This window comes from Dermacentor variabilis, chromosome 2 (genome assembly GCF_050947875.1).
Source record: "Dermacentor variabilis isolate Ectoservices chromosome 2, ASM5094787v1, whole genome shotgun sequence".
Classification (NCBI taxonomy): Eukaryota; Metazoa; Arthropoda; class Arachnida; order Ixodida; family Ixodidae; genus Dermacentor; species Dermacentor variabilis.
This window is the reverse complement of record NC_134569.1, coordinates 61333116-61360109: the sequence shown is the minus strand read 5'-3', so window position 1 is coordinate 61360109 and position 26994 is coordinate 61333116. Positions and strand designations below refer to the sequence as shown.

General features: G+C 45.7%; 2 protein-coding genes across 2 annotated transcripts in view; one reads left to right on the top strand and one right to left on the bottom strand.

Moving 5' to 3' along the window:
- Window positions 1-1895: 1895 nt before the first annotated feature.
- Achl (La ribonucleoprotein translational regulator Achilles) lies at window positions 1896-3885 on the top strand. Its single transcript, XM_075680734.1, has one exon. It carries the CDS (start codon window positions 2784-2786, stop codon window positions 3759-3761), a length of 978 nt encoding a protein of 325 aa, XP_075536849.1. The 5' UTR covers window positions 1896-2783; the 3' UTR covers window positions 3762-3885.
- The window catches only part of Phax (phosphorylated adaptor for RNA export), a 29298-nt gene continuing 5222 nt past the window's right edge, over window positions 2919-26994 (bottom strand). Inside the window, exons 3-6 of the mRNA XM_075680729.1 lie at window positions 21131-21581; window positions 19399-19490; window positions 16513-16681; window positions 2919-4049 (exon numbers count right to left, since the gene is read on the bottom strand). Coding sequence (XP_075536844.1) covers window positions 3874-4049; window positions 16513-16681; window positions 19399-19490; window positions 21131-21581 — 888 coding nt within the window. The 3' untranslated portion in view covers window positions 2919-3873. The remainder of the gene's footprint in view (window positions 4050-16512; window positions 16682-19398; window positions 19491-21130; window positions 21582-26994) is intronic.

Below are 26994 nucleotides of genomic sequence, written 5' to 3'. Positions count from 1 at the left end.
ACTCCCTGGCCGCATCGTGGGCTCGTTGGACGGCCCAGAGCTGCTCCGCCAGGTCCGTGCTGCGTAATGCTTCTTGTAGCCTGGCGGAATCTTGATCCTTGTTTGCGTGGGTGCGACCACACGGCCAGAGCAAGTGGTGTACGTCTAGTGTGCTATGGCAATTTTCGCAATATGATGTTTTGTATAGGTCAGGCATGCAGTGATGTAGTCTGTTCTGCGTGGGGTACGTGTTTGTTTGAAGCATTCTGAACGCGAGGGCTTGAGGCCTGGCGAGCTTATTGTGAGGTGTGCTACGTATATTCTGCGGTCTAGATAAAAGTACTTTGTGATCTCCTTATATGTAAATCATATGTAAAGCACGTAAAGAGAGCCGCACTCAACCATCACAGTGGGGTTTTACCATAAGTACATCTGCGATGGCTTCCCAGTAGGCAACAATGTGTTCTGAACATCGTAGATGGTAACTCATCATCATCATCATCTAAGACATTCTGTGATAACAAGCACTCCTGCCAAGATAGCGCTTGTTGAAGAGCCCAAACGGCCTCGACAGCAAGCACTTCTGACTATCTTCCATGGCATCCCATGTCACCAGGACAACGTGTAAGTGAAACCAACGCAGCAGCAACTTTTCGTCCTCACGACAAAGCAGGAACCACGAGTCGGCGGATGGTAGACAGCGTAGAAGGCGGAGGAAGAACGAACATCTCGCAAAAACCTAGAAATTGCAGGTTTCATGAACGGGAATACCATCGATCATCCATCCGACAGCACGAGGATACGTAGGAAACCCACACGCGTTTCTCAAAAAGGCTGGACAGCTGAAATTCTACATGGTACCAGACCGGGGCCATACGGGTCTCCTTTCTAGCTTCGTACGCTCTACTGTCGGTGCGTGCATGAGGATATTCCCGCCCTGGATGGAACAGGACTCGGAAGGGTTTGGGTGCGAGCTAGTTGGTGCGGATCATTCATATTAAAACAGCGCCATGAAAACACGGACAAGGGAGGCTCGTTCTGTGTCCTCCCTTATCAGTGTTTTTTTTTTTTTTTTGCGCTGTTTTAAATATGAGTGATGGAACAGGGTTCGACCTACTGAACACGCATTTCGTCCTTTTAGTCATGAGACGGACGCTTTGACAGATTCTCCGCCCTGGTGACGTGTCCTAATTAAGCTAATGGGAAGCATCAGATACAGTAGCACCGGTAAGGTTCCAAGGGCGCCGCACAGTGAATCCAAGTCAAATAAGAGCATTGCGTACGCCCGCGCTAGACATATATACGAGTGCTGTCATGGTAGAGCGAACCAACGTCGGGACAAGATGTACAGCTCATATTGCTCTGGCCTTACAATGCTATTCGCCGCCAGGTAACCAGACTTACGGGTGGTATGATGACTTCCGATTCGATCTGAATTGTATTAGCCCCACAGGACAGGTTCTGGGGGACAATAGGACTGGAGTTACGCAATTTAAGTTTGCCTTGAACACAGGCATCTTGAGGGTTACACACGCACTTTATTAGCGATAGTTTACTTCAGATGCAACACCGAAGCTGTAGCAAGATTGGAACAGCAGGCGACTCTGTTTTGCGACTTTGCCGCTGCCGATTTCGCCTGCTTCAGGAACTCATTTACATAAATTTGCACTAAGCGAGAATGTGCTTTAATAAATACGCTTCAACAGCGAGTAGCCCTCGCTCATTTCACCATCAAAAGACTTCCAACGGAAGGTACGAAGACCCTCGAGCGAAGCATTTCCGAGAACGGAGTTTATTGTTCGTAAAATTTGACGCGCAACATCCGTAAAATCGTAAAACAATCCCAAATACGCAAACATTACGAAGAACTATATTGGAGAGTTTGCAGGTATGGTGCAGCTGATTTATTGTAGCTGAGATATGATAAAGAAGTTGGGCAAGTCACGTAATGTGTCGATCAGATAAACATTGGTCTATCGAAGCAACATGATGGATGTTAGCGGCAGAGAATTAGGCGGAGCGATGATATCAGATTTGCAGGTATAGGTTGAAGTCAGCTGATGCAATCAAGACAGGGTTAATTGGAGATTTACGCTTACTCGTAGCTGCGTTTCTTTAGAAAACGCACAAAAAGTGAGGTAACTTCGAGAACTGTGTGCTTGATAAGCGGACGCACCCCGATTGCTCGTAAGCAAAGTTTTTAGCACAAAAAAAAGAAAGAAAAACGCAATGTTCGGCTTGTTCTATGACAGCTGTTCAGTGCTAGGGTACACAGAAAGGATATGAAGGGAGAGAATGACAACCATTACGCATATGAATAACAATTAAGAAAAAAAAAAGGCATGTTATATCAATGTGCACTTTTTTAGAGAATTCAACGATTGCGCAACGGTACATATACGTGAATTTTTTGCTGATGCGGGAACACTCTGGATCGACTTATGCTCATCCTGCAACAATGGCTCCCACGTGAAGCGCGTCTTCTTCCTCGCCACACAAAACAACGCAGCCGGCGCTCAACAGTGGACGTTGCAGCCAATCGGCCGTGCTCGTGAATCACGCGCTCGGTGGGCCCATTGAGTGCGCTCGCGGCAGCTGGCTCGAGCCACGGGCTTCGGCAGCGAAAGACGACGACGACGACGGGCGGCAGCAGGCACCATCGGCAGCGCCAGCGAGCGCAGCAGCAGGTCCAGCATTCATTGGCAGCCGCAGTAGCGTGGCGGGAGGCGACGAGGACGAGCGGGGCCGCAGAGACCAGCGTTCGGGATCCAGCCACCGGTCATCGCGCAGCCAGCCAGTCAGCTATGGGCACGGCGGACGAGAAGCGCTGGGAGGAGGAGGAGGAGGACAACCACGACAAGGACTCCGGCCTCGAGTCGCTGAACGGCTCGTCCGAAGAAGAGGACGAGCTGGCGCAGCGCATCGTGGCCCAGGTCGAGTACTACTTCTCGGACGAGAACATCCTGCGCGACTCGTTCCTCCTGAAGCACGTGCGGCGCAACCGCGAGGGCTACGTGAGCCTCAAGCTGATGGCCTCGTTCCGCAAGGTCAAGAGCCTGACCAAGAACTGGGAGCTGGTGCGCGAGGCGCTGCGCTCGTCGTCCACGCGGCTCGAGGTGAACGCAGAGGGCACCAAGGTGCGCCGCCGCGAGCCGCTGCCCGAACACGACGAGACGGCACCCTCGCGCACCGTGGTCGCTTTTCCCCTCGTGGACCGCGTCACTGTCGAGGCCGTGGCCGAGATCTTCTCGCGGTGCGGGCCCATCTCGCTGCTGCGCCTGCTGCGTCCCGGCGGACCCGTGCCGCCCTGTGCCAAGCGCTTCCTCCAGCGCCATCCGGAGGCCAGCGGCTGCTCGGCCGCCGTCGTCGAGTTCGAGCACCACGAGGCGGCCAGCCTGGCGGTGCGGCAGGCCAGTCCGCTGCTGCGCGTGCTGCCGCTCTCTCCGCCGACGGTGGTGGGCCTGCTCCCCACCCCCGCTGCTGCTGCTGCTGCGGACAGCGACGGGCACCGCGGTGGGCAGAACGGCGGCAGGTCCACCGGCAACCGCAGCGTGCGAGTGCCCGGCCCGGGCGGCGCGGCGTGCAACTCCCCGTGCCCCTCGTCGCCGTCGCCGCTGCTGGGCCCCCGACACAAGTCACACAGCCAGGGTGACGTGAGCGCTGCCGGCCTGTGGGTCAAGAAGCGCCCCGACGGGCTGGGGCCCGTGCTTCGCCAGCCCCGGGGCCCAGACGGCACGCGCGGCTTCCATGACCGCAGCAGCGCCTGCCTGGCGCCCTCCTGAGCTAAAGCAGACCAACGAGCGCGCGCAGGCCCAAAATTCGGCTGCTCCGCCCCACACCTTTTTTTTTCTCTCACTGTGTCTTTTATTGTGTCACATTAAACTTGTTCCACCCTCAGTCCACGATCTCGCCATCCTCCAGGTCTTCGTCGTCGGCGGCCGCCATATCGACCTCGACGCACCCGCTGTCGGGTTCTTGCGGCCTTACAGGGTCTTCCAGGTTTTCGGGCTCCTCCGCATCTTTTCTCTCTTCGGTACCGTCGCTCACGGGCACCGCCGCCGCCGCTAGAGCTGCACATATGCAAAACGCAGCCGTCTGAATGCATTTTTTTTTTTGCACTCGCCGTGAAACACTAGCGCGGGCACACAAGCTGTCAAGTTGCTTAACAACAATTAGTGCATGCATGAATTTGCTCAACGAGCCAAATTGGTGTCCTTTTCACCGCATACATTTCGGAAACGCCGCGGCTTACCTTTTAAGAGGATATGACTTCAGGATTTTACATGCATAGCGGATAGTCATAAACCATTTTAGAAGCACTTACCCAGCTTCAGCCTCTCTGAATACGAAAAACTGTATAGTGAGGCCCGTCCGGTGTATAGTGGCTTAGCGCGCCACATGCAGTGACGCCTACCACGGAAAAGCACGCCGTCTTGGCAGTGTGGGTAAGCAAGTGAGCCTTGGAAACAGGCATGCACATGCCTTGTACTGTAAACACCCACCGGTGCGCCAAACTTCCGTTTCATAATAGTAAAGTTTGGGCTGAGGTAGTAACTGAAAGAAGTGTCAAGACAAGAGAAAACTTTCGTTTCTTCACAAAGGCGGCCGAGGAAATATGCGTGCGCAAGGATGCCCATTTGAAGGTTTTGCGAAAGGTCTCAAAATTAGGCCGCACGTGCATCCATTAAGGTATTCGCAATGGAGTTGGTGGGCGCCGCACACAACGGTAGCGTAAGAGGTAGGTGGTTTTTAATCTGGCGTCAGTGGTCACCTCCCATCCTAGATTGTCGTTCAGCCCAAATCCGTGGGCTTGTCCGCCACAGCTATCACATTTCGAATGACGGCGCGATATCGAAGCGGTCGCGCACGATCTATTGCGCGGAAATGAAGAACCCCACAGATGGCCGAAATTAGGACAGCGCCGCGGTCATATTTTAGACAAATCCAGTTCCGCGTGCTTCGCATGAGTGGAGCTTTACGACGCACGGGAGTGGCAATCGCTTTGTTCCGACTCGTGAGGAGAGCCGGCAATACAACGCTCGAACTTCACGCTTAGGAAAGGAATTGTGGGGCGCGTATAGTCACCGACTGCGGCCAAGCGTCTGTCATGACGAGAGGACCCTGAAACTGCGTAGTCTGAAGTTAAGCGTCAACACCATGGCCTGCCACATAAAGATAGCGTGCGGACGTATGTTACGAGACGTGGGTCATAAAGGCGACCATCAAGAGGGCGCCATGCCGCCAATACCGCGTAGGAAACCCCGGGAACGAGCGGATCCAGGGGCCGGTGAGCGAGTAACGATTCGACCACCGCTCCCGACCGAGGGCTCGCACTCATACGTTCTGCAGCAAGGCTACAAAAGCATCGAACGGCACTGCCACGTGCAGAAAGGCCGACGAGACCTTCACGGCTGCGGCGCCTCATGCCGCGACGGCTCTCTTTGCATCCAAAGGGCAACTAAGGCCAGCGCACAGGTCGTTATGATCGGCCTGGAATTCGACCTCTCAAGTGTCGGAAACTTACCAGCACGCTTTCCCGTGTCGAAGTAATTGCCCTCGTCCCGGAGAAATTTGCGTCACCCCTTTGGCCCCTGCCACGCCATGAGCAGACACAAAGTGGAGGACCCAAAGGAGAGGACACGAAGGGAAGGAGGTCCTTGCAAAACCTGACAAAGGTACTGACACTTCCACAAGTTCCCCAAAAAGACATCGACTACTGACCACGAGGAGTGAATGGCCCTTTCGGTGGGGACCTCTCCGCCAATTGTAACGGCTGTATGCGAGAGGTTATCTATTATAAGGCCGTCCTGGCCCCGTTAGGCATAACCGCTCGAGACTCGGATAGAGTCACAACCATGTACCAATGAAGTGAATACATTCTTTCTTTCTTTCATTTTTTTTTTCATCATCCCGATGCCCGCCTTCGTCGCATTCTTCCGATTCTTGCGGTGATGACCCACCTGACCCGGTCGAGATCGTATCAAGCGTACATCTGACGGACGGCTTCGGGAGCTCGAGAGGGAAGGCGGGCGCTTTGCGGCGCTGAGAAACAGGCACGATAACCTGACAAGCAGTATTTTTTTGCACTGTATACGTTCAAAGCGGCGACTTCTATACGTATACGCTTGACCAAGGGTTCCGAATCCGCCAGGCGTGTGAGGCGTTGTCACCGTCGCTTTCCGCAGAGCACGTGAAACAAACTGCGTCGCATGCCGACGACATGTGCCACCTGGGATCAAGCAGCCGCCGCGTCGCCAGCGCCGTACCTGGCTCAACGAGGCCTCTACAGCTTCCGTCACCACACTGAAGCGCGTTGTGCAAATGACACCGCGCCAGCGTGACAGAGAAATGAAACGGCCGTCAAGCCGCCGCATCGCCAAGCACGGCGCGACAAGCTCGGAGAGACAAACCGCAGCTAGCGGCTGCGAGCTGCTCTATTTTTGAGTCCCCGACACGCGGTTGTTGCGGCGCGCGCTTGTCGCCGCCGCGCCTGCCATGCCAAGCCGACAGCGAGGACGAAGTGTGACGACGAAGTATGACGAAGCTCTTCGCGGTTGCCCCCGCCGCGTGCGCGCGTCTCGTCAGCCCGACGAGTGCGGATGCCAGAGAGATGTACGCACAGCGGTGCATAATGGGGAGAAAGAATTAGGCGCTGCCTCCAGTTTTCTCTGGCATAAATCGACCGAATTACGGCTGCAGAGTCTGACGCAGCAGCGCAAACAGAACGTCTATAAGCAAGCGCAGCATCGTTTCCTCACCTTATCTGTCACTCTTGTCTTTCGTCATGCACGTGAGAGCAGAAACAACACCTAGATGGCACGGTATGACAGAACTGCAACGTTGCAGAATTTTACCGACGTTTCCAGTGTGAAGGCTGGTGTGGTGAAATGGACACGGCTGTAGGTCCCGATACAGTCCTTGCTCATTCTGTGTATCAAATACCTGTCACTTTACTGCAACCTTTTATAATAAATTCTTATCCTGAAAAAGACTTCGCAGGGGCAGTGTTCTCTGGCGATCCTTTCGGGGATAGTCACATTTCACGAGATTTCACAGGATGCGTCCGAGTACATGGCCGACAACATTTCTGGCACTGTACCAAGTTCGCACAGTGCCAAAGGCGCTGTCGGCCATATATTTCCACAGATCCAGTGCCGAGTGTAGCGAGAGTGAATCTCCGAAAGTGATGACCTGAGAATACTGCCCCAGGCCGCGTTCAGCACGTCGTGATTCGACGCTGGTGTCATGCTCGGCGTCATGCTCTGTTGCAACATCGTTGCAACACCTTCTGTAATATAAAACACCAGGACTGCGTTCTTCCAGTGGTGACTTCACACCGGAACAAGCGCCTTAACGGTATACATTTTTTAGTATTATACACGATTTTTGATGGGCTGTCTTCGTGAACTTTATCATGGTTCAAAGCACACAGAGGCTGACCATTCTTGCCATCCTTATTTTACAGTGCGCATGGGTGGTCAGTCCACTGCATGAAGTCGCATCTCAGAGTGCAAAAGCTTTGTCTCATTGGGGAGGTGTCGACTAAACCATGATAACAGAATGGAAATTAGATGCGATTATAGCTAAAGAGTGGCAGCACTCAAATTTTAGCCAAATCCAAATATGAATACGACGATCCCCCCCCCCCCCCCCCCCCCCACACACATTCACTCCCAGAAGATACGAAAGGAAACAGGAAAGGGTTCATGCTTATTTCATTGCACTCTTTCCCTGCAATTATGAGGTACTATATAAATGATGACATTCCCAGTGTCTCTCAGTGCACTTGTGCTGCGAGGAGTTGCAATGCCTATGCTCCTGGTGCACAAGCCCATCAGAAAAGCAAAACATGTCTGTGGTCTTTCCATGTGTTCTCCCATGAATTATTTCTCGGCAAAGAATTTAAACCACACACATTTTTTTCTACAAACAGAAGCTCACGTGCACAGTTGCACTTGCATTTGGCAGTTTCCTTTTAGTTCTGTGGAGAAAAAAAGAAAGTTGAAAGAATGCACTTTCTTTCTCTGAATATTCCTTTGCACATTCCTTCGTACTTTAGCACTGGGTGAAGGAATATGTTATTATATGCACGTCGCAGTTGAGCTAAACGATGGTCAGGTTTAAAATAAAGTCATTGTTCACTGTGAATTGACAAGTGAACCAAAATATGACAGTTTTTTTCTGTATTTTCCATGTTCCAAGAAGCCGGATCAAAGTGGTGGAACAGCCATTTGACCTTTCGGCACCAGTATTGACAAAGGCAAAAAATCTGATTTGGCATAGCAACAAGCACTTTTGGTGCAGTGTCCAACATAAAACCATAAAGCAGACATGGCCTCAATTTTAACTGAGATAGTCAATATAGCACATCCGAGTTTATGTCCATCAGCGAGACGTCTGAGACAAAAATTGCCAATCTAGTTTCATTACTTTTGAATAGAATGGCTTTCCCCATGCATATATAGTGGTGTAAAGCCCTTTCTACCATTCAGACTTCCAGCAGGCATTGTGCGCTTGGCGCACTTCACACGAGCAACAAAAAGAAGTTCGCAGAACTAGGGCATGTCAACAAGACCACGCCTCAGCACTTGCAAAACTAAACTGAAGTTACAGCGAGGTGCTGACCTCATCTTCTCCATAACAAAGGTTCCTCCCAACGTGCACAATGTGGCTTGCGTAACTCTGTTGCAGGACATGTAAAAGCTGATTAAATTCCAAATATGGAATTTGCTCTTCCAATTGTGCAGGTCCCCACTCACAAAAGGGGCAGTCACAAAAGGAAGGTCCCCCAATCACAAGGAAATTACATATGTGCCAGAAGCTGAGTATACCTATTGCAAGACAATGCCCCCCCACCCCCCAGTGCGTGACCGGACATTACCCGAAGCTGCAATAATTATTTGAATAAAGGTCGACCTTATTTTTTCCCGAATATGTTACCCAAAATTAACAATCAACCTATAAACATAACCAAAAAATCTCAATCTATATTTGAGAACAAAGCTAGCAGAAGTACCAAGCTATCGGAGTTCCTCCGTCAGAACTGCTGTAAAGCCAGTCTGGAGATTATGCAGAGTGTCTAAGAAATGCTGCATATCTAACGCACTCCACAGCACTGAAGATGACTTTTTTTGGGTTGTGGAGAACAGCTGTGAAACATCCGGTGAAGACAACTTATCTGGCAGTTCCAACGAGGTGCATCTTGTGGCATCGGCTAACAAGAATTAGTAGCCGAGCCTATGGTAACTAAAGGTGTGTTAAGTTCAAAGTTGTGTCTCACTCAAAAAGCATATGGGTCCACCTATATTAGAATTCCATATTTTTATCTCTTGGCGAGTTTAACATACAAAGGTCAACCTTTATTCGTGTTCAACCTATCTTTAAGTCAATACGGTACTTTTTGATCCGAAATCGTCTTTGAGGGAGCTCTGCGCCACACTGCTACAAGGAACATCAAATTGTAGCACAAACAGCAAAAACAAAAATACTGTACAGTGGAAGCATATTAAAGAAAGTGTGAAAACAGCAATTAGAGAACCAATGGAGCCAACGGCATCAGCTATATCAGTAGCTATGGCCGCTGCGTTGACTTCCAGGATGATTACAATGACAGTGTACTTCAGGTTTTATTTTTACTACCGAGGCAGCATTAATGGAAGGAAGCTTTTACTACACTTTATTAGACACAGCCTTGACATAATTTTCTGTTAAAATACTGTTTTGGAGCAGGAGGGTGCAAAGGTTCGCTCTTGGTGCAATTTGGAGCAACTGGCGCAGCTGTTTCATTCCTAACAACCTATTCAAATTCTGGTCTGTTTATGGCAATTTTAACTTCCCTTCAAAAGTATTGCTCAGCATTAGTGCCTACACTATAAAAAAACAACTTGGCCATAAAGTTCACGTAAGCATGCCAAACTTTGGCTTTTATCAATCAGAGAAAAAACAAGCACGACTGGCCGTTCTACCAATAATCTTGCTCTGATTTAGCAACACACCTCAATAACTTCCATTTCAAGTACTTGCAAAGCCTTAGACATTACTTTGTCATTTATGGTCCTTTCCCCCTGTAATCTACTTGCCATTAAAGGAAGAAAAAGTGCTGGCCGTTAAAACACAGGCAACTATGTGAAAATAAATACTATACTGGCAACATTTTGTGATGATTGTTTTTTCTTGTTTTCTATTTCACTAGCGCTGCATAGAGTCAAACTGGCAAGTGTTCAAATTTGAATTGCTATGCTTTTTAAACCAATGTATTCCTACTATCAAAGAAGACGCACACACAGGTCAAATACAACTTTTAAATGATCAAACAATAATGTTGTAAATGCTTTTATTTATTTTGGTTACGACCACCAGCCTTGACTGCTTTGGTCAAATGTGGTGGAAGGCGTAGGGGAAATAGGAATAGGGTGAGGGGAAAGATTCTCGATTTTTCCCAGGTAAACTTTGGGTTCTTCCATAGCATGGGAAAAGCATCACGCTGCTTCGAAGCTTTAAGCTTGCTCATGGTCCTAACCAAAAATAATTTCTTTTTCACAACATTACCATCAACGTTATGCAGCGATCCCAAACATTTCTGGGGAATCATTAACCCTTATTTAGAAAAAAAATTGCACTATGGATGTGTTGTTCCGGAAAATGAGGTCGCTGATCTGCTAAACACTGCTCTCCGTTTCGTTCTTACAAATTAATATATAGTGAAGACCCTTTCACAGTTTTTAAACATAGGCCCTGGACAGTTTCCGGTTTTGCTCATTGACGTAGCCCGCTAAATTTAGCGAGCAAGAAAGGCATTGGCTGCGATATTGAGCAGCAAGAGTGCGTCCAAATCTAAGCCCGCAGATTTTCAACACTTTTCCTCTGTACATAAGAACAATTTTACAAGTGAATGTTGCCCTAAGTTACACGAAAATTTTTATGTATTTGTCTTTAGGCATAATGCGCATGTCTTCTATCTCAAAACTTCGAAATAGGCTTTCTGCCAGTAAAACAACTTAAAAACCCACTTTGTGTTCCAGTACAGTAGAGTGATAAGGCTCGTGACCGTAAGTTTCTTAGGGGCGCACTCTCGCCGTAGTTATCACGCGAGTGAAACCGTCTATAGTGCTAGCCTGCCCGAGATCCTACTATATACTCAGGCCCTCCATGAATGACATTAATTTGACCCATCTAGGAATTCTTAAGTTGAATGATTCATTAACCCTTTAAGTGCTGGGAAAAAAAAATTTGTTCAGAAAGTTTACTTTTTATCGCCTACCTGGATAGCAAATTTTTTGCAGATAGCAGATATATATCACAAAAGGGCAGAAAATTCACAACTTGTATCTGAAATTACACAAAAAGTAAAACGAGAAGGCGGTGGCAGAAGGTACTGTTCATCTAACTTCATTCACTGCTGCGTCATATCAAAACTATCATCGTTGTTGGCAACATCATGATCACTGGGTGCGTCTATAGCACTAAAAGCACTGTTATCACTATCAATGCTTTCATGCAGAAGCAAATCATTTTCGGAGCTTCATGACTTAATCAAATGAATGCTGCATATTTTCGGAGGAGGCTGAAATGCATAACTGGCAGCCTATCTACATCAATTATAATAGTGAGGCAAAACTTGTCTGATGTTAACAGTCCTCAATGTTAATAGAACTTTACTATTTTCTTGTCACTGTCATCACAACTTTACAGCCTCCACTTACACCATTAACAAGTGCTATATAACTATGGTTTGTCTGAACAAATTGGTGTTCACTCCTCTGACCCGATTTAGAACATCATGTTATTCAATTACTAATTCTGCAATGCTTGTTGAAGGCTTCGTCTATCGCAACATTTCTTTATCATCCTCCTCTATTAATGTGAGCTTACAAAACTCTTCTGCACCCTGAACTAGAGTATGCAAGTGCTAGAATCGACTCTTGCGAATTAAACCTAGTTAAAATGCTCGATTCAGTCCAGATACATGCTACGTACTATATATTCATCTTAACTGATTGTTTTTAGAACACTAGTGTCACAGCACTGAAGTCTCAACTTGACCTTCCCACTCTAGCCAATAACCAGTGAATATCTTGGTTAAATCTTCATCACAGAGTTATATTATTTGCTACCATCTAACAATGAACCAACTTATAGTACCCATCCATCGCCTGTCTCACACCACCCACCCAAATTCCACAACGTTCCAGCAGTCTTTTCTTTTCTTTTATTTTTTGCACACACTGCATGCGACTAGAATAGCCCTCCCAGCCGTACTGCTCACCAACCCTTTTCACTTCGGAACACCATCTAAGAAGTTAACGCACAATAATGCATAGTATAATGAAATCCCGATAATTTGAACTGCTCTGTTGGTCCCAGCAAAGTTCTATGTATTTGAGTAGTGAAAACTCCCAAGAATGTGAACTCCAAAAAGCATGCAATGGTTACGTAGAACAAAATTTCTCACTCGTATGGCCTACTTTTTCGATAAAACTAATCCAAAAGTGAAGTCTAATGCATCGCTAGCTACTGTATGTCCCGTGCTGTAAAGATTGTAAGGAAAGATGCACAGGAAGCCAAGGCTGAAATGGTGCATGCCCTCCTTTTCTACCTGGCTTAAACGTAGCAAAAAGGCACCCAGAGCAAGCGTTCACCTGCATTAATTAACGCTACATAACAGCACACCTTTGGGCTGTCCTTACTTACATAAAAATGTAGTAATAACTATACAATTATTTATAACGTATGAGTTGTTGCGAGATGTAGATCTTTAAAAATCACAGCTCTAACTCTTTGTGAACACAAGCTTTTAACAGCCTTAAGACCACAAATAATTAGAAACGCCAGATTAACAGAGTTTAACTAATTTACAATGTAATCACGCCTCTTGTCTAACAACACACGGATCACTAGTAATTTAGTGGCTGCATATAATTTACAATTTTGAACTTCAGCATTATTCTCTCCCCATACGTTTTAACTAATGGACAAAAATATACATAGTTTGCCAAATAATAGCATACTGTAAACGCTCTGTTGAATGCACAGTTTATTTAAGTTTTCTTCTTTTCTTTCTCTATGTTGTGTGCTTTGAGGAGGGTGCTATGCAACTATTGCTGTATCGTTGCCTTCTGCTGCTTTTGTTTTATAGGGCAGTGGCGCTAGTCATCTCTCTAAAGGCCACACCAGAATGTTGGCGCATCCCTGGTAGTGTGCCCCGTTGAGACCAGCAACTGGACTTTTCTCCAGCACAGCTAATACATTTCACCAGCTCTATACAGTAATGAGCTGCCATGATAGTACAGCAGCAAATTAGTGGCACTGGATAACATGAGATTTACAAGCTTCCAACATATTTTTCCCAGCAATTGGGCAAAATGCATAAGCATTACTATTACAATGTTTTTGTCTGAGTTAAAAAGACATCAGATACCCAATCACCAGTAAATAAACACTTCAATAAGATTTCTGTGCTCAAACAACATATTTTGCTGCATCTAGGAGCTATCACCTTGTGCTCAGAACAGAGGAGTTCTCTAACTTTACTGCTTGATGAGATAGACTGTACACAGTACTGTAAAAACCTGCGTATAATACGAACTTGCATATAGTGTGTGCTGACATTTTTTCGAAATGGAAAAAAAAAGTTTTATCCACGTATAATAAAAGTTAGGAAAACTCGAGGAAAAAATTTATTTAAATTGCACTCCACACTTCAATTGCTGTCTTCGTCAGCTGCACTCTCTTCGGATAGTTCCTTGTCGGACATATCTTCCCAGAGATACTCATCCTCTGTGCCATCGAGCATGTTAGAGATGCCTCACTTATCGAATGCGTGACGCACAAGGTCCTCTGGTACGCTGTCCCATTCATCCACAATCCACTTGCATGGCATGGCTGGCGAAGCCCGCTTCAGCCGCCCGGTCGGTGTCACTGCAGGCTCACCTGAGCGTATCCAATCTGCATAACACCGTGTCCTTGAACGGCTTGTTCACACAAACATCTAAAGGCTGGCGCTGAGACGTCATCCCATCTTGGATAACAACGAGTTCAGTGCCGGATTCATGCAACAGCCTGTTCACTGAGTCGGCCAAATGGCAAAGAAATGCGTCCAGCACAAGGATGGACGGGAACGACAACAGTGCGGCGGGCCGCCTATACCAGATGGACTTTATCCAGTCGAGCACAAGATTCTCGTTCATCATGCCTTTCTCATGGCATCTCACGACCACATTTTTTGGCAGCTCCTCACCTTTAGGCATTGTCTTGTGCTTGAAGACGACATAGGGCGGGAGTTCGCGTCCGTCTGCCGTGCACAACAACATGACGGTAACTCGTGTTTTCTCGTTGCCAGTGGACCGGACATAAACTTGTTTAGAGCCCTTTTCGTGCACAGTGAGGGGGGATGGCATGTCCAGATAAACCGGCGCTTGGTCAGCATTGTCCACTTGCCCTAACTGGAAGTTCTTGGACTTTCGCAGCGAAATAATGTGGCGCTGGAAAGCCAGAAGCAGCTCTTTGAACGATTCGGGCAGCTTTTGCGAAATCGAAGTTCGGCGGCGTAAGGAAAATCCAGCACGGCACATGTATCGATAAATCCAGTGCTTGCTCACTTTGAAGACGGAGCTCGGTAGCCCTTTTTTTCTTGCAAGCTACTTAGATTTTGCCTGGATAAGCTCCACGCTCAAAGCTAGATGTGCGACTCACTGTTGGTGTACGAACTCCGTCAGGGCGAGTTCGATTTCCAAGAATGTCCCACTCTTCGGGCCGCAAAAGCTTCTTCGCGTTCCGCTGCACGCGAAAAGGGCTTCCTTCTGTCGACGCCACCAGCGAATGCTTCCCTCGTTGACGCCAAACTGCCTCCTGGCCATACTGTTGCCAATGTCCTGTGCGGCTAAAATAACCTTTCTCTTGAAAGCAGCCGAGTACTGTTTTCGTGGTCCGGACATCTTGGTCCTTCAATGTGGAATAAAAAAGACGCACTTCGCGAAGCATGGTTAGCATGTGTACTGCCAACGTGCACTCTCAACAATAAAGAAACAATGCTGTAGTCACACAGCAAGAATGAAACCAAGCCGTAGCCACGTATCAATAAGGAAGCCAAACCATAGCCACACAGCAATAACGAAGTCAAGCCATAGCCACGCAGCAATAATGAAACCAAAACTTCTAGCCCAAATTTCTGACTGAAATTTTTGTTCGGATCTGCATATAGTATGAGGCAAAAATTTGGGACGCTAATAATAGGGGGAAAAAAAAAACTCGTATTATATGCGGGTTTTTACAGTATGCTCACAAATGGACATACTGATGTACTTGTAGCATAACTGTGTTAACACTTTCCGTACCGCACTCAGTGGGCATCGTTAGCCCGCTAACGATGGTTTGCAATGCCACTTTCGAGACCTTCCACACCGCTCACGAACACACTGTGCTATCAGACTTGAAGGAGAACTATTTTTTTTTTCTAAGCAGTTCGCTTTTCCCCCAGGCTGTGATTTTTGAATGCGTTCCGAAGCTTTCGTGATCGTCAAAGTAGAAAGCAAGAATGGCTGCCCGCTATTGATGGTTTGAAACGCCGCTTTTGAGACCTTTCATGCCGCTCATGGACATTTTGCGTCATAGGACGTGAAGGAGGAGAACTATACTTTTGTTTTCTAAGCAGATCACTTTTTTCCCCACCAGGTGTTAATTTTTGAATGCACTCCGAAGTCTCGCGATCATTAAAGTAGAAAGCAAAAATCGCTGCCTCTGGGAGCGGCGTGTGCACTTCAAAAGACTGCAGGTCTTGCGATTCCGCTGGATCTACGGCTGACTTTATCGATGGATTGAGCAGCAGCGAGTCTGAGGATGCTGCCTTTTTGTCGGGCTTTGACTGAGAGCGACGATGATGTAAGCCAGCCCGGAACATCGGCAGTCACAGCCTGGCAAGCCTAACTGTATTGTTTGCAGTTAAATTTTTGCAGTGGTTTACCTGTTCAATCAAAAATTTTGATTTTTTCGGAGACAGTGCCTACTAGATGGCAATACATTTTGTATACCTCATAAATTTCTAAATTTTTTTTTCTTAGTAATTACCAGCGTGCCTTTATGAACTTTGTCCAATTCAATGACATATGTCTTGTTAATAAAGCATCTATGCGTAAAAAGTGCATTCATTCTTGCTTTTGTTTATGTATTACTTAAAATGTTGAATGCAGTAATTCACTCATAAAAAATATCTGGCATAATGTACAAAAAACACCTATTTTCCCCATGGTAAGGAAAGAGTTAATATGCAAGGTTACTGTACACTAGAATAATAAATATAATCACATTTAACAACACTCACTGGTATTCTAGATGCCTAATTGACATGTGGGTCATCACATAGTACAGCACCATGTAGAATACCTTCAGTTCTTTTTCACCACAATATGAGCGCTCCACGCTCAAAGTGGAAGAATCTTGGGATCTTTCCAAGTATACTTAAAGGGGGCATCCAATTCTCTGGACTATAAAGGTTCACTACACATCAGAAAATCATGCACGCCGCAATGCAATACTCACCAACATGCTCTTCTCTGATCATACGACTACGTTCCTTCCGATACTTTCTGCGCATGCGCTCTCGTTGCCGAATCTCTTCCCCAAAGACCATGTTCGCCTCGTCTCGTGATGTATTAGCTTTGACCAGGAAGAAGAAGACGCCGCCAGGCGTCCGCCGTCGACTCTTGTCCTGTTAAAAAAGAAAACAAATTTAATTCTGGGGTTTATGTGGAGAAACCTTGATCTGATTGTGAGGCACACAGTAGTGGGGGATTCAGATTAATTTTGACCAGCTGGGGTTCTTTAAAGTGCGCCTAAATCTAGCTACATGAGCATTTCCCCCCTCGTCCCCATTGAAATGCAGTCACCACTACCTTGAGCTCAGCAGTGCAACGCCATAGCCACTAAGCTACTGTGGCCGGTTAAAAAGGGGAAGGGGGAGAAAGAGACAGATATCTTCATGGTCCCGTAGGAAGACTGTGTTTTAGAATAAGGCAAGGAACATGACACAGTAATCTCAATATCTGTAATGACCATAACTTGCTTGAACACACACATACACGCAAACAGAGTAAATGCTTCCAACTTTTTGCATGTCGGTTTATTCATGATATCACTCCAATATGTAATTTAAGACCTTGTTAGTGGGCACCAAGTTCCACAAGATGACCATACCAGTAATGTGACATCTCACTAGAAACATTGGCATCACACTAGCTGCTGACACGCCATATGGGGAAGAGCTACCTAATAGTTTACAAGATAGTTAACAATTCATCACTGATGAACTCACTCCGCACACCATTACTCGAAACCTAATTAAGCTTTCTAAAAGTTATGCGTGCTGTAACTCCTATGGTGCACAACTAAGTGATCTGATCACTAGCAACCTGGGCTCCAATTAAAATGAGGTGCATACGCTCCCTCGATTGCTAAGGCGCAAGCAATGGCATTAATGTCTGTATGAGTTGTCTCAACACTGATTTCCTGAGTGAAACACATGCTGAATATTGCTGCAATGTGGCCAACAAAGTGAAACAGCATATTGTACAGGCTGCCCCAAGTACTGCATTTCCAATAGTATAACCCAGATATTGGTGTAACGTGAGGAAGACTTTCGATGAATTGAAAGATTAAAAGAAATTATGCTGTGATTATAATGCAACTTAACGATGCATAATGTATCCTTGTATATGGGCTTTGATGTACCACATGCATGCATTACGGTAATGATCACTTCTGACGACATACTGAAAGACTTTAACCGGCCTAATGGTGCATGATGTGCTGTACCACTAGTCGCCTGTCATGCGCGTTTTCATGGTGACGCCTTGTCGAAGTGCTTTGTTGGTGCGAATATGGCCATTAAATACTAAATTGTCTGCTCAGGGGGTTCCGAAACTTTCTGACCCCCGAGCAACACCACCAGACTGCTACAGAATCTCTCCGTACCCTGCAGACACACACACTCCTGCTCACTTTCTTCTTTACACCAATGTGATTGTCCATGGTCCTGTGATAAAAATGTAATGAATCAACTGAATGGCTACACAAATTATACTGTGTGGAAAATAGAACAAAAGAAGGCAGCAAATTACTGAATTATTTAAACAGGGTAATCGGTATGTGGCTCTATGCCATTAGAGTCAGAGTGAGTTCGCCTGTCATGCAGTTGGGCTTGCATTGTGTTGTACTTGCAGATGGAAAGTGCATTATGCAAAATTTTTGTAAAGTTGAAGTAAAGGGAAGACCAATTTACGTCTAGCAATGTCAATCTTGTGCGCAAGAGCAACAATATTACCAGACTGAATGTCACGTGAGTGAAACAAGAATAACCAAAGCAGCGCCACCACTGGATGAGCTTGATTCTTCTAATGTTTACGGTTCAGCATGTTACCTTTAATCTAGAAGCCTATCACTTTTGACTGAAGAACTCACAATAACACCTAACATGCGAAACTTTTTTCATGTAGCTGCATGCAGCGTAATGCAGTGAGCGCTGGCTATACAGTTACCTTACGGGTAACACACACCATGAACATATACTTGGCACGAACCAAGTGTCTGACAAACGAAAAGTTATTTGTTTAAGTTGCTTTTTGCACACAAATGCCGTAAGTCACTCACGCTGAGTAATCGCGATGGTAACCCTAAATGTCTGGCCGCACGGGTCCGTGGTGCACCTTGCATGCGTCAAAGTGCTTCTCATAAGCTTTTTAAAAATCTCGGATTTGATAGAAACAGATGCACTATGGAAGCAAACCAGCCTGTACGAATATGCGCTGTACCAATACCAGCGCGGCAGCGCTCCAAATCGTGCATGCATGTGCTCCGCATATGTTATGTGCCGTTAAATGGTCTGATTGTCGTGCGTCAGCAATGAGCGAACCAGGCAGATGCTGCCAGACACGAAAGTGGCGCTTAGCTTGCCCAACAACCGAGTTCCTCCTTGCTCGCAAAACAGGCCACACTGCAAGGAAGAATGGAACGCATTCAGTGTAGATATTGTGGGTCTTTCTCGTGAGGGATACTGAAGTGCGGCCACGGCATGTGGTTATTTTTTTAAATCCAAACCATAGTGTAAAAATCGGCTGAAGGGGTTATGGGCTCGAATTCATTCCGTCCATTTGTGAAGCTTCTCAGTTCTGCAGGACCCAGTTTGGCAACTACTGCAAAGATATTTTAGCCCCTTTAACCCACCAGCCACATTGCTCTGCATTGCATCGATTTGTGCTCTCAGTATTTGTAGACTTGCACTTTCTGCTGTCGAGATGCTGGCTTTCTTTCAGAGCTGAGTTGCCCAGAATTGGGATGATACTAGCTATAGGACGAATTCTTCTGAGAAAGTTAATGGGCATGCTTTTGATCTGCTCCATATGGAACTCATGAGTACAGCAGCACACTTGCCCTGGTCAGTAGGCCCCCCGTTGATTCGATGTCTTCTGTCATGCCCAGCAGCTTGCGAGACCGTGCGACACCAAGGACTTGTACAACCCGCCCTTTGGTGAAAGGTTTTAAAAAGAAACAGAAATCACAAAAGTTGCTGGAAGCTAATGTTGGAAAACCACCACAATGAAAACAACATAATACTACATTAAAGAGAGACTAAAGAGAAATATTAAGCTGGAGTTGCAAATTATACATCTGCAATACATGCATTGTTAAGTGTTGTCCTAAGTGGAGTTTTCATGAGCCAGAAAAGACACAACAATGAAAGATGGGTTTGAAGGTGCTTGAAGAACATAACATCAGTGTAGCATATATTTCTTTTTGGGGTCTCTTTAAAGGGCCCCTCACCAGGCCCCGTAGCAAATTTTTGTTATATGCTGGAAGTTACGTGTCCTTTAGGAAGCGTTCCGCAGCAAAAATTTTTCCAGTCAGCTCATTAATAGCCGAGATAGAAATATTTCAGTGTCGTGAACCCATGATTTCGGCAGGCGGGCTCCACTGCATAGTGAGACTCCCTCTTCACTCACCCCGTCTAGCGTTCGCAAGCAAAATTCCTTCCCTGCGTTTTCCCACGCCGGACCTTGAGGATTGCATGACACATACGTCACAGGCCCAGCCTTCACTTTTTCTTTCTCCTCGCTTTTCTTTTTTTCGGCAATGCGCATGTCCGCTGGCGGCATTGTGCGCAAGCTGTTATTAGGGAGCGCGGCATATAGGTGCCCTAGCTGTTATCGTTTCGCGTAGCGCACGATTTTGCACGCTGTGCACAAGGACACATTACTAGCAATATACTTCAGTGCTACGCAGATACTGAGGCAGAATAAGTGGATCGCAGAGCATAATCACGTACTGGAACACGGTAGAAAATGACATAGTTTCTGTACCTGCACACGTGATCGCACGACCGTGGGAACAAGCAGATGAAGCGGAAGTACATCTTTTTTGCTTTGGTGCGAAGTAAAGCAAAAAACATGCAGACATTCAATTTGTGTGTTTTACCATTTCTCTAAACTTCAATTCGTCAATTCAAGCAACACATGACATAAATAACAGATGGTACTTTGAATAATTCTCGAAGTCACGTGTCACCACGAGCGACGTCACACTGCAAACTCGCGTATGTAGGTGCAGGGACGCGAGTACGTCATTCTCCGGCTTGGAGCATGCGGCCGTGAGAAGAAGAAAAAAAACGGTGTTCGGTTTGAAATTTCAGATCTTTCCGCGGCGCGTAGCGATGTAATACTTTGCAGACACGATTGTTATCACGCAATGTATGCTCTGCGCTTGTCAGCTCAAAATGGCCATACCTGGTGAGGGGCCCCTTAAGCATACCGACAGAAATTTTAAAAAGTCTCATACTGCACCTCTGCTCCAAGAAGAAAAATTGGTAATCACATCATACACTTCCCTGTAGGAATATCCTGGCAGTGCCCCTGCTACAATGTTGGAACAACGAATGCCAACTGCAACAGTGGGGCACTGTGCTGAATGCTATGTCATAAGTGGCAGGAAGCACTGTCAAAAGTGGCTTACTGGAAATATTGCCCCAGGGATCAATACCACATGAGACATGCAACTACATAGAATATTTCCAAGACTGGGTGGCATCAAAACAACACGTTTGGTAAATAAAGCTACTGTGCATCAGCAACACAGTCCCTCCCTGTACGTATGAGTCCATGAAACTTACCCACAAGCTCCACATTAGTCTCCTCTAGTCGATTTGCTATGTCAGCAGCGACCTCAGCTACTTGTTCATCGTCTGCTTCCGAACCGCTCGACTTGGAGCTGTCTGACTTAGATCGCCGTTGCCTCCCAGCCCCTCGAAGTTTTGGACTTCGTGACCTTGAGGGACGGGTGCAGGCACGCTCTCCTAGCCGATCCATGATTGACCTCTTCTGGCCACGAGAACTTGGGTCCTGAATGTCAATCACGTCATGTGTAGTGGCACTGTCCCCGTCAAAGAGATCATCTGGCTCAATGGGGTCTGGCCGTGTGTCGAGGTCCTTGCGAGTGAAGTCGTAGCTCTCACAGTGACGGTCATTCTTCCAGTTGACCATATGAGATGACTCCACTGAGACTTGCCCGAGGTCCTCCATAAGCAGCTGCTCACTGAGTACAGCGCCCCACACATTGTTTACCTGTATGAAGTAGCAGAAGATAACTGAGCAGGGTGCAAACAGATGGATTTGCTTTACTAAGTACAATGGCACCAAGTACACAAATGCTGTAACAAATTAAATTTACACAATTGGTGGTGAAATTATGTGAAAGACCAACGCAGGAACCATGAAACGCAGAGGGATTAATAATTTCTGAAAATCACACGATCAAATTAAAGCAGGAATTGAAGCCAGCAAGCTGCTTGCTGCGAAATATAATGGAAGCACAAGGCCACACCAGAACTCCCCTGTCTTGGCGCTTTCAATTATTCACTGCTGCAATGCATGGTCAATGTGCTCAAACAAGTTTCTGCTTTTTCAACAGGTGCTTCTCGTCTGCGCTTCCTTCCACGGGAGTGCATGCTTTAATTCAGCTTTGGAAAAACAACAGGAAAAACTTGTCGGTTTAGATGATAGAATGCGGCAAAACAATCTAATGGTGTTTCGAATATCGGAGTGTGACAATGAAATTTCACAGGAACTCGAAAAAAAATTGTAGAAATAGTGAAGAAAAAGCTCAGTCTTAACTTGAAAACAATAGAGCAGATGCACAGAATCGGAAAGGCGTATAAGAACACAACCGCAGAAGAAACCTTGAGGCCTCATCCAGTAATACTGAAGCTTTATGATTATAGGGAAAGAAAGAAAAGAAAGGTTTTCGAAAACTGCAAAAAACTGAAAGGAAGTGATATTACTGTTGGCGACGACTATTCAAAAGAAACACTGAATAAGTGCAGGCTACTCTGGAAGTCTGCATAGTGAACGTATAAAGGGTTTCAGCAAGTACGGACGCGAGCACAAGTAAGAAGAACCGGACAGGACCTAATCGGACCTTCTTCTTACTTGTGCTCGTGTCCGTACTTGCTGGAACCTCTTATACGTTCGCCATGCACCAACTGGCCCAGCAAACCACACTACTAAACTGGAAGTCTGCATTGAAAGAAAAAGAAGAAGGCTCGCACGCGCGCCTGAGCCGTGACAGGCTTACTGTAGATAGCAATGTCTACATATGGTATCATTCCAAGAATAGCTGTGTCAGGATACGGCAATTCCCGAAAGCCAAATTGACACATTCAAAGACTACACTGACAGATAGTGACATTGAAGCAATACAGTCTTTCAGGAAATAAACGTTTGACTTATAAACCTTAATGCTCGAAGCCTCGTGAATAAAGTCAGCGATATAGAACATGTGCCAGCCAGTTGTGATCCCCATATTGTTATTGTTAACGAAGCGTGGCTGTGACCAGAAATACATGATTGTGAGTTGTTACCTCCAGGTTTTAAGATAATATGTAATGATAAGAGAAACTAGAGGAGGAGGAGTTGCAATCATAATACAGGAAAATATTGAATGTGTCAGGATGAACGGTATCTCTAACCACGAGAGCGCTTGGTGCCAAATCAAATTGGGAACTACTTTAGTCATAATAGGAGCAATCTATAAATCCCCTAACGCATAACGCATCAATAGAATACTTAGAGGCCATCCAACACTACTTAGAACAACAGAAGGTGCGAAACCAGTGGTTAATAATTGCCGGGAATGTTAACTTGCCGGGGTTTGACTGGAACTCAATTACCATAGAGTCATGGGAACAAGCTGTCTACGAAGTGCTGCTTGACATTGCTTTCGCTAATGATTTAACACAGCTGGTACTGGAAAGCACTCGAAAAAAGGGAACAATGCAGTCTATATTGGACTTAGTATTTCTTGATGGACGGTTTGAAAACTATCAGGTAGCAGTTGAAGATGGCATTTCAGACCATCAACTTGTTTTTGTACAAATCAAAACCAAGGTTCCTGCAAAAAATGTTAAAGAATGCACTGTGCACATCCTCAATTTTTCTAAAGCTGATGACACAGGCATTATTTATTATTTGTCATTTCATCTAGACAGTCTGAGCTCTGACGATGACGTCAATGCATTGTGGGCAAGATTTAAAACCATTATCTTGCACCGTGTAAGCTCATTCATACCATTAAGGAAAAAAAAAAGAAGTAAGTGTAATCCCTGGATAACACGAGAGATTGTTTGTTTGAAGCGAAAAATAGGAAGACAAAGGAGAGTAAAAAATCATGAAAAGATATCTAGCCTACCTGCACAGCTGCGAATAAAGCTTAGGCAAGCAAAAAAGAAATATTATGAGGAAACGGGAACTTCATGCTATCTTCTCTGCAAAAGTTTTGACGGCACTTGTAGCAAACCGATCAATGCCAATACAGCATTGTTGTTAACAATGAAATCATAACTGACTTCGAAAATTGCATCTTACCATAACAAGTTTCTCCAGTCTGTCTTTTCAGATGTTTCTAATTTTACTGTTCCAAATATAGTAACAATATTTTCACATGTGCCAGATATGCCAGAAGTACGCATTAGCTATGAAGGAATACTATCGCTACTGCTAAACATTAAAGAACAAAAATCTGTGAGTCCGGATGGAATTCCAAATGCCTTTTTGCGAAGATATGCTGAATGGTTTGCTCGATACTTAGAAATTATCGTTAATGTATCCTCACAACAAAAGCAGGTCACAGACGACTGGCTTGTTGCAAAAATTATCCTGATACACAAAACCAGAGACAAGCAGAAAACTGAAAATTATTGACCAATTTCTTTAACCTGTGTCTGCTGCAAAGTCCTTGAACATATAATATCGAAAGCAATATATAAGTACCTAAAAAATAAGAAAGCACTACATTCGAACCAACATCGCTTACGGCAAAAACTGTCAACTGTCATGCAGCTCATTGATACCATTTAAGACTTTTCAAAATCAATAGATAATGAAAGACAGGTTGATGCAATATGCCTCGATTTCTCAAAAGGTTTTGATAGGGCTCTTCATAACGAATTATTTATGAAATTGAAACAGCTTGGAATAAATAACAATATAGTGGAATGGATCAGGTTATATCTATCACGTAGGACGCAGTTTGTGGACATAAACGGCTACCAGTCTGATCGTTTATTTGTAACTTCAGGCATCCCTCAAGTGTCTGTCCTTGGACTGGTATTATTTCTCGTTTATATTAACAAAATTTGTTCTGATATTAATGAAAATGTTACTGTACGAATGTTCGCAGATTACTGCTTAATTTACCGAGAAATATGTAACCACAATGTTCAAAAAATGCTCAGTCATGCACTGGCGTCTATTGAAAAATGGTGTGCAACTTGGAAAATGCAAGTAAATAGAAAAAAAAAGGACTGTTGTTTTACGTGTTACAAACAAGGTTAAGTACTTCCTAAATATTGATTATCAACTAAGTTCCACTGTATTAGCTACCATTAACAAATGTATATACTTAGGAGTAACAATATCTGAAGGCCTCAACTGGACTCAACATACCACTAATATTCGCTCTACCGCTGAAAAGAAGTTATGGTTCTTACATCACAAATTAAAGCTCGCTCCAGCTACCATAAAGTTAACAGTGTGTTTAACAATAGTAGGGCCTACACTGAGAGAGAGAGAGAGAGAGAGAGAGAGAGAGAGATTTACAGAAAAACAGAGAGGTCGGCTTGAGCTATAACTTGCTCTGGCCTGCTACTCTACACTGGGGAAAAGGGACGGGGAGGAAAAGGGCTGATGAATAATGATGATGGTATGAGGGAGAGATGCGTATATACAAGTTCACAGAGTTGTAGCATCTCTAAAGCCGTGTGTCCAGCCCAGTGGCTTGAAAAAAGGCTATAGCGGCACTTGTTATCAGGGCTGCACTGTTCGCATTAGGCCAAGGACCTAAAAGAAACTCATCTGAAAGTGGCCTCTTATCGACCTCTGCAATGTAAGAGACCAGTCGCTGTCATTCTTGTGCGTATGCGGGACATACGCAAAATATATGATCAAGTGTTTCTGGTACCTCACAGTATTCAGTTTGGGCTAGTATCACTGCCACCTATCAGATGTCTATAGCAGTTGGTGAATGCGACACAAAGCGAATCCGGTACACCATGCTCGTTTGGCTTCTTTTGAGCTTGTGAGGCATACAAAATTTCATTTCTTGGTTCCATTTGTGTACTCGCTTGTGTTGTTGACCTGGTTGGGTCCAGTGTTCCAACGTACGGTTGCATATTACGCGACGAAGTAGGCTGTTTGTGTCTGTTCATGAGAACGGAATGAGTACTTCAGAAGCATTATTTAAAGCAGTTTTCACTTCATCTGCCTGTTCGTTCCCTAACACGCCACAGTGTGAAGGTATCCACTGAAAGGTGACATTGTGGCCATTTCTATAGCCCTGAAAAAATACGGGCCCCGCCTGAGGACACAGTCAATCGTTTGAAGAGCTGGCTTGGAATCGCAGAATATCATCTATGCATGAGGAGGCTCCTTGGAGAGAAATCGAAGTGCCTCCTGGTTAGCAACAACTTCTGCAGTAGTTGATGTTCATGTATGTCTAGTTTAAACTGCTGAGCGATGATCATATGTGGGATGACGAAGGCTGCAGTGGAGGCATATGGTGTGACAGGGCCATCGGTATACACGTGTACAGTACCTTCGTACTCTGCATAAATGTGAAGCAGGGTAAGTTACTTGAGGCCAACAGATGCAACGGATGACTTTTTTGTAATTCCAGGGATCTGCAATGTAACGAAAGGTTTAGGCAGAACTCACGGGGGTATTCTCGGAATACAGGCGGCAAAAAAACTGGACGGCAGAACACTCTGATGGCGCGATAGAGTCCTTGAAAAGCTGGAATCTCAGTGGGTGGCAGAGGATGGTGCCTGTGTCGGGTCAACACGCGAAAGTACATTCAAAGAGGCTCGCAGAGCAAGTATACACCAATAGGACAAGCACAAGCTTCTGCTATTGTTCCTTTGGTTTATGTGCATTGTGGAAGGCCCAAACGTGTGCGCAATGCTTGAGCTTGAATGCTCGCTAACATGCGCACACAGCTAAGTCCCATGCTTGAGAGCGCCGGCATGCTGTACCGTATATACCCTACGAATAGTGCTTGGTACAATTCGAGTAATGACGACTCCGAGGAGCCCAATCCTGTTCCTGCAACAATGTGCAGGATGTGAACAAAACTCTTCAGCTTTGACTTCAGTGTGGAGACGTGTCTTGACCAAGATAATCCCCGGTCTATGATAAAGCCAAGAAATCTGTGGTGTGTAACCGTAGGTATTGCTACTCTGTTAATGAGTGTAGGATACGTGGTCAGTCGTTTTTGCGTGAATGCAATCACGGAACATTGTTCTGTTGAAAGCTGGAGGCCTTGACGCCACAGATACTTAGCTGTGATTGTCACTGCACGCTGAAGCCTAGCACGCATTTGAGGACAGCTGGCTCCAGATGCCCATATTCATATGTAGTCCACATATGTGCTAATCTTCACCGTGTTAGGAAGTTCAGATGCAAGGCCAATTTATGCATCATTGAA

What these genes read in the sequence shown, in the direction of transcription:
- Achl (XM_075680734.1), top strand. Translation starts at nt 2,784, where the DNA reads ATGGGCACGGCGGACGAGAAGCGCTGGGAGGAGGAGGAGGAGGACAAC.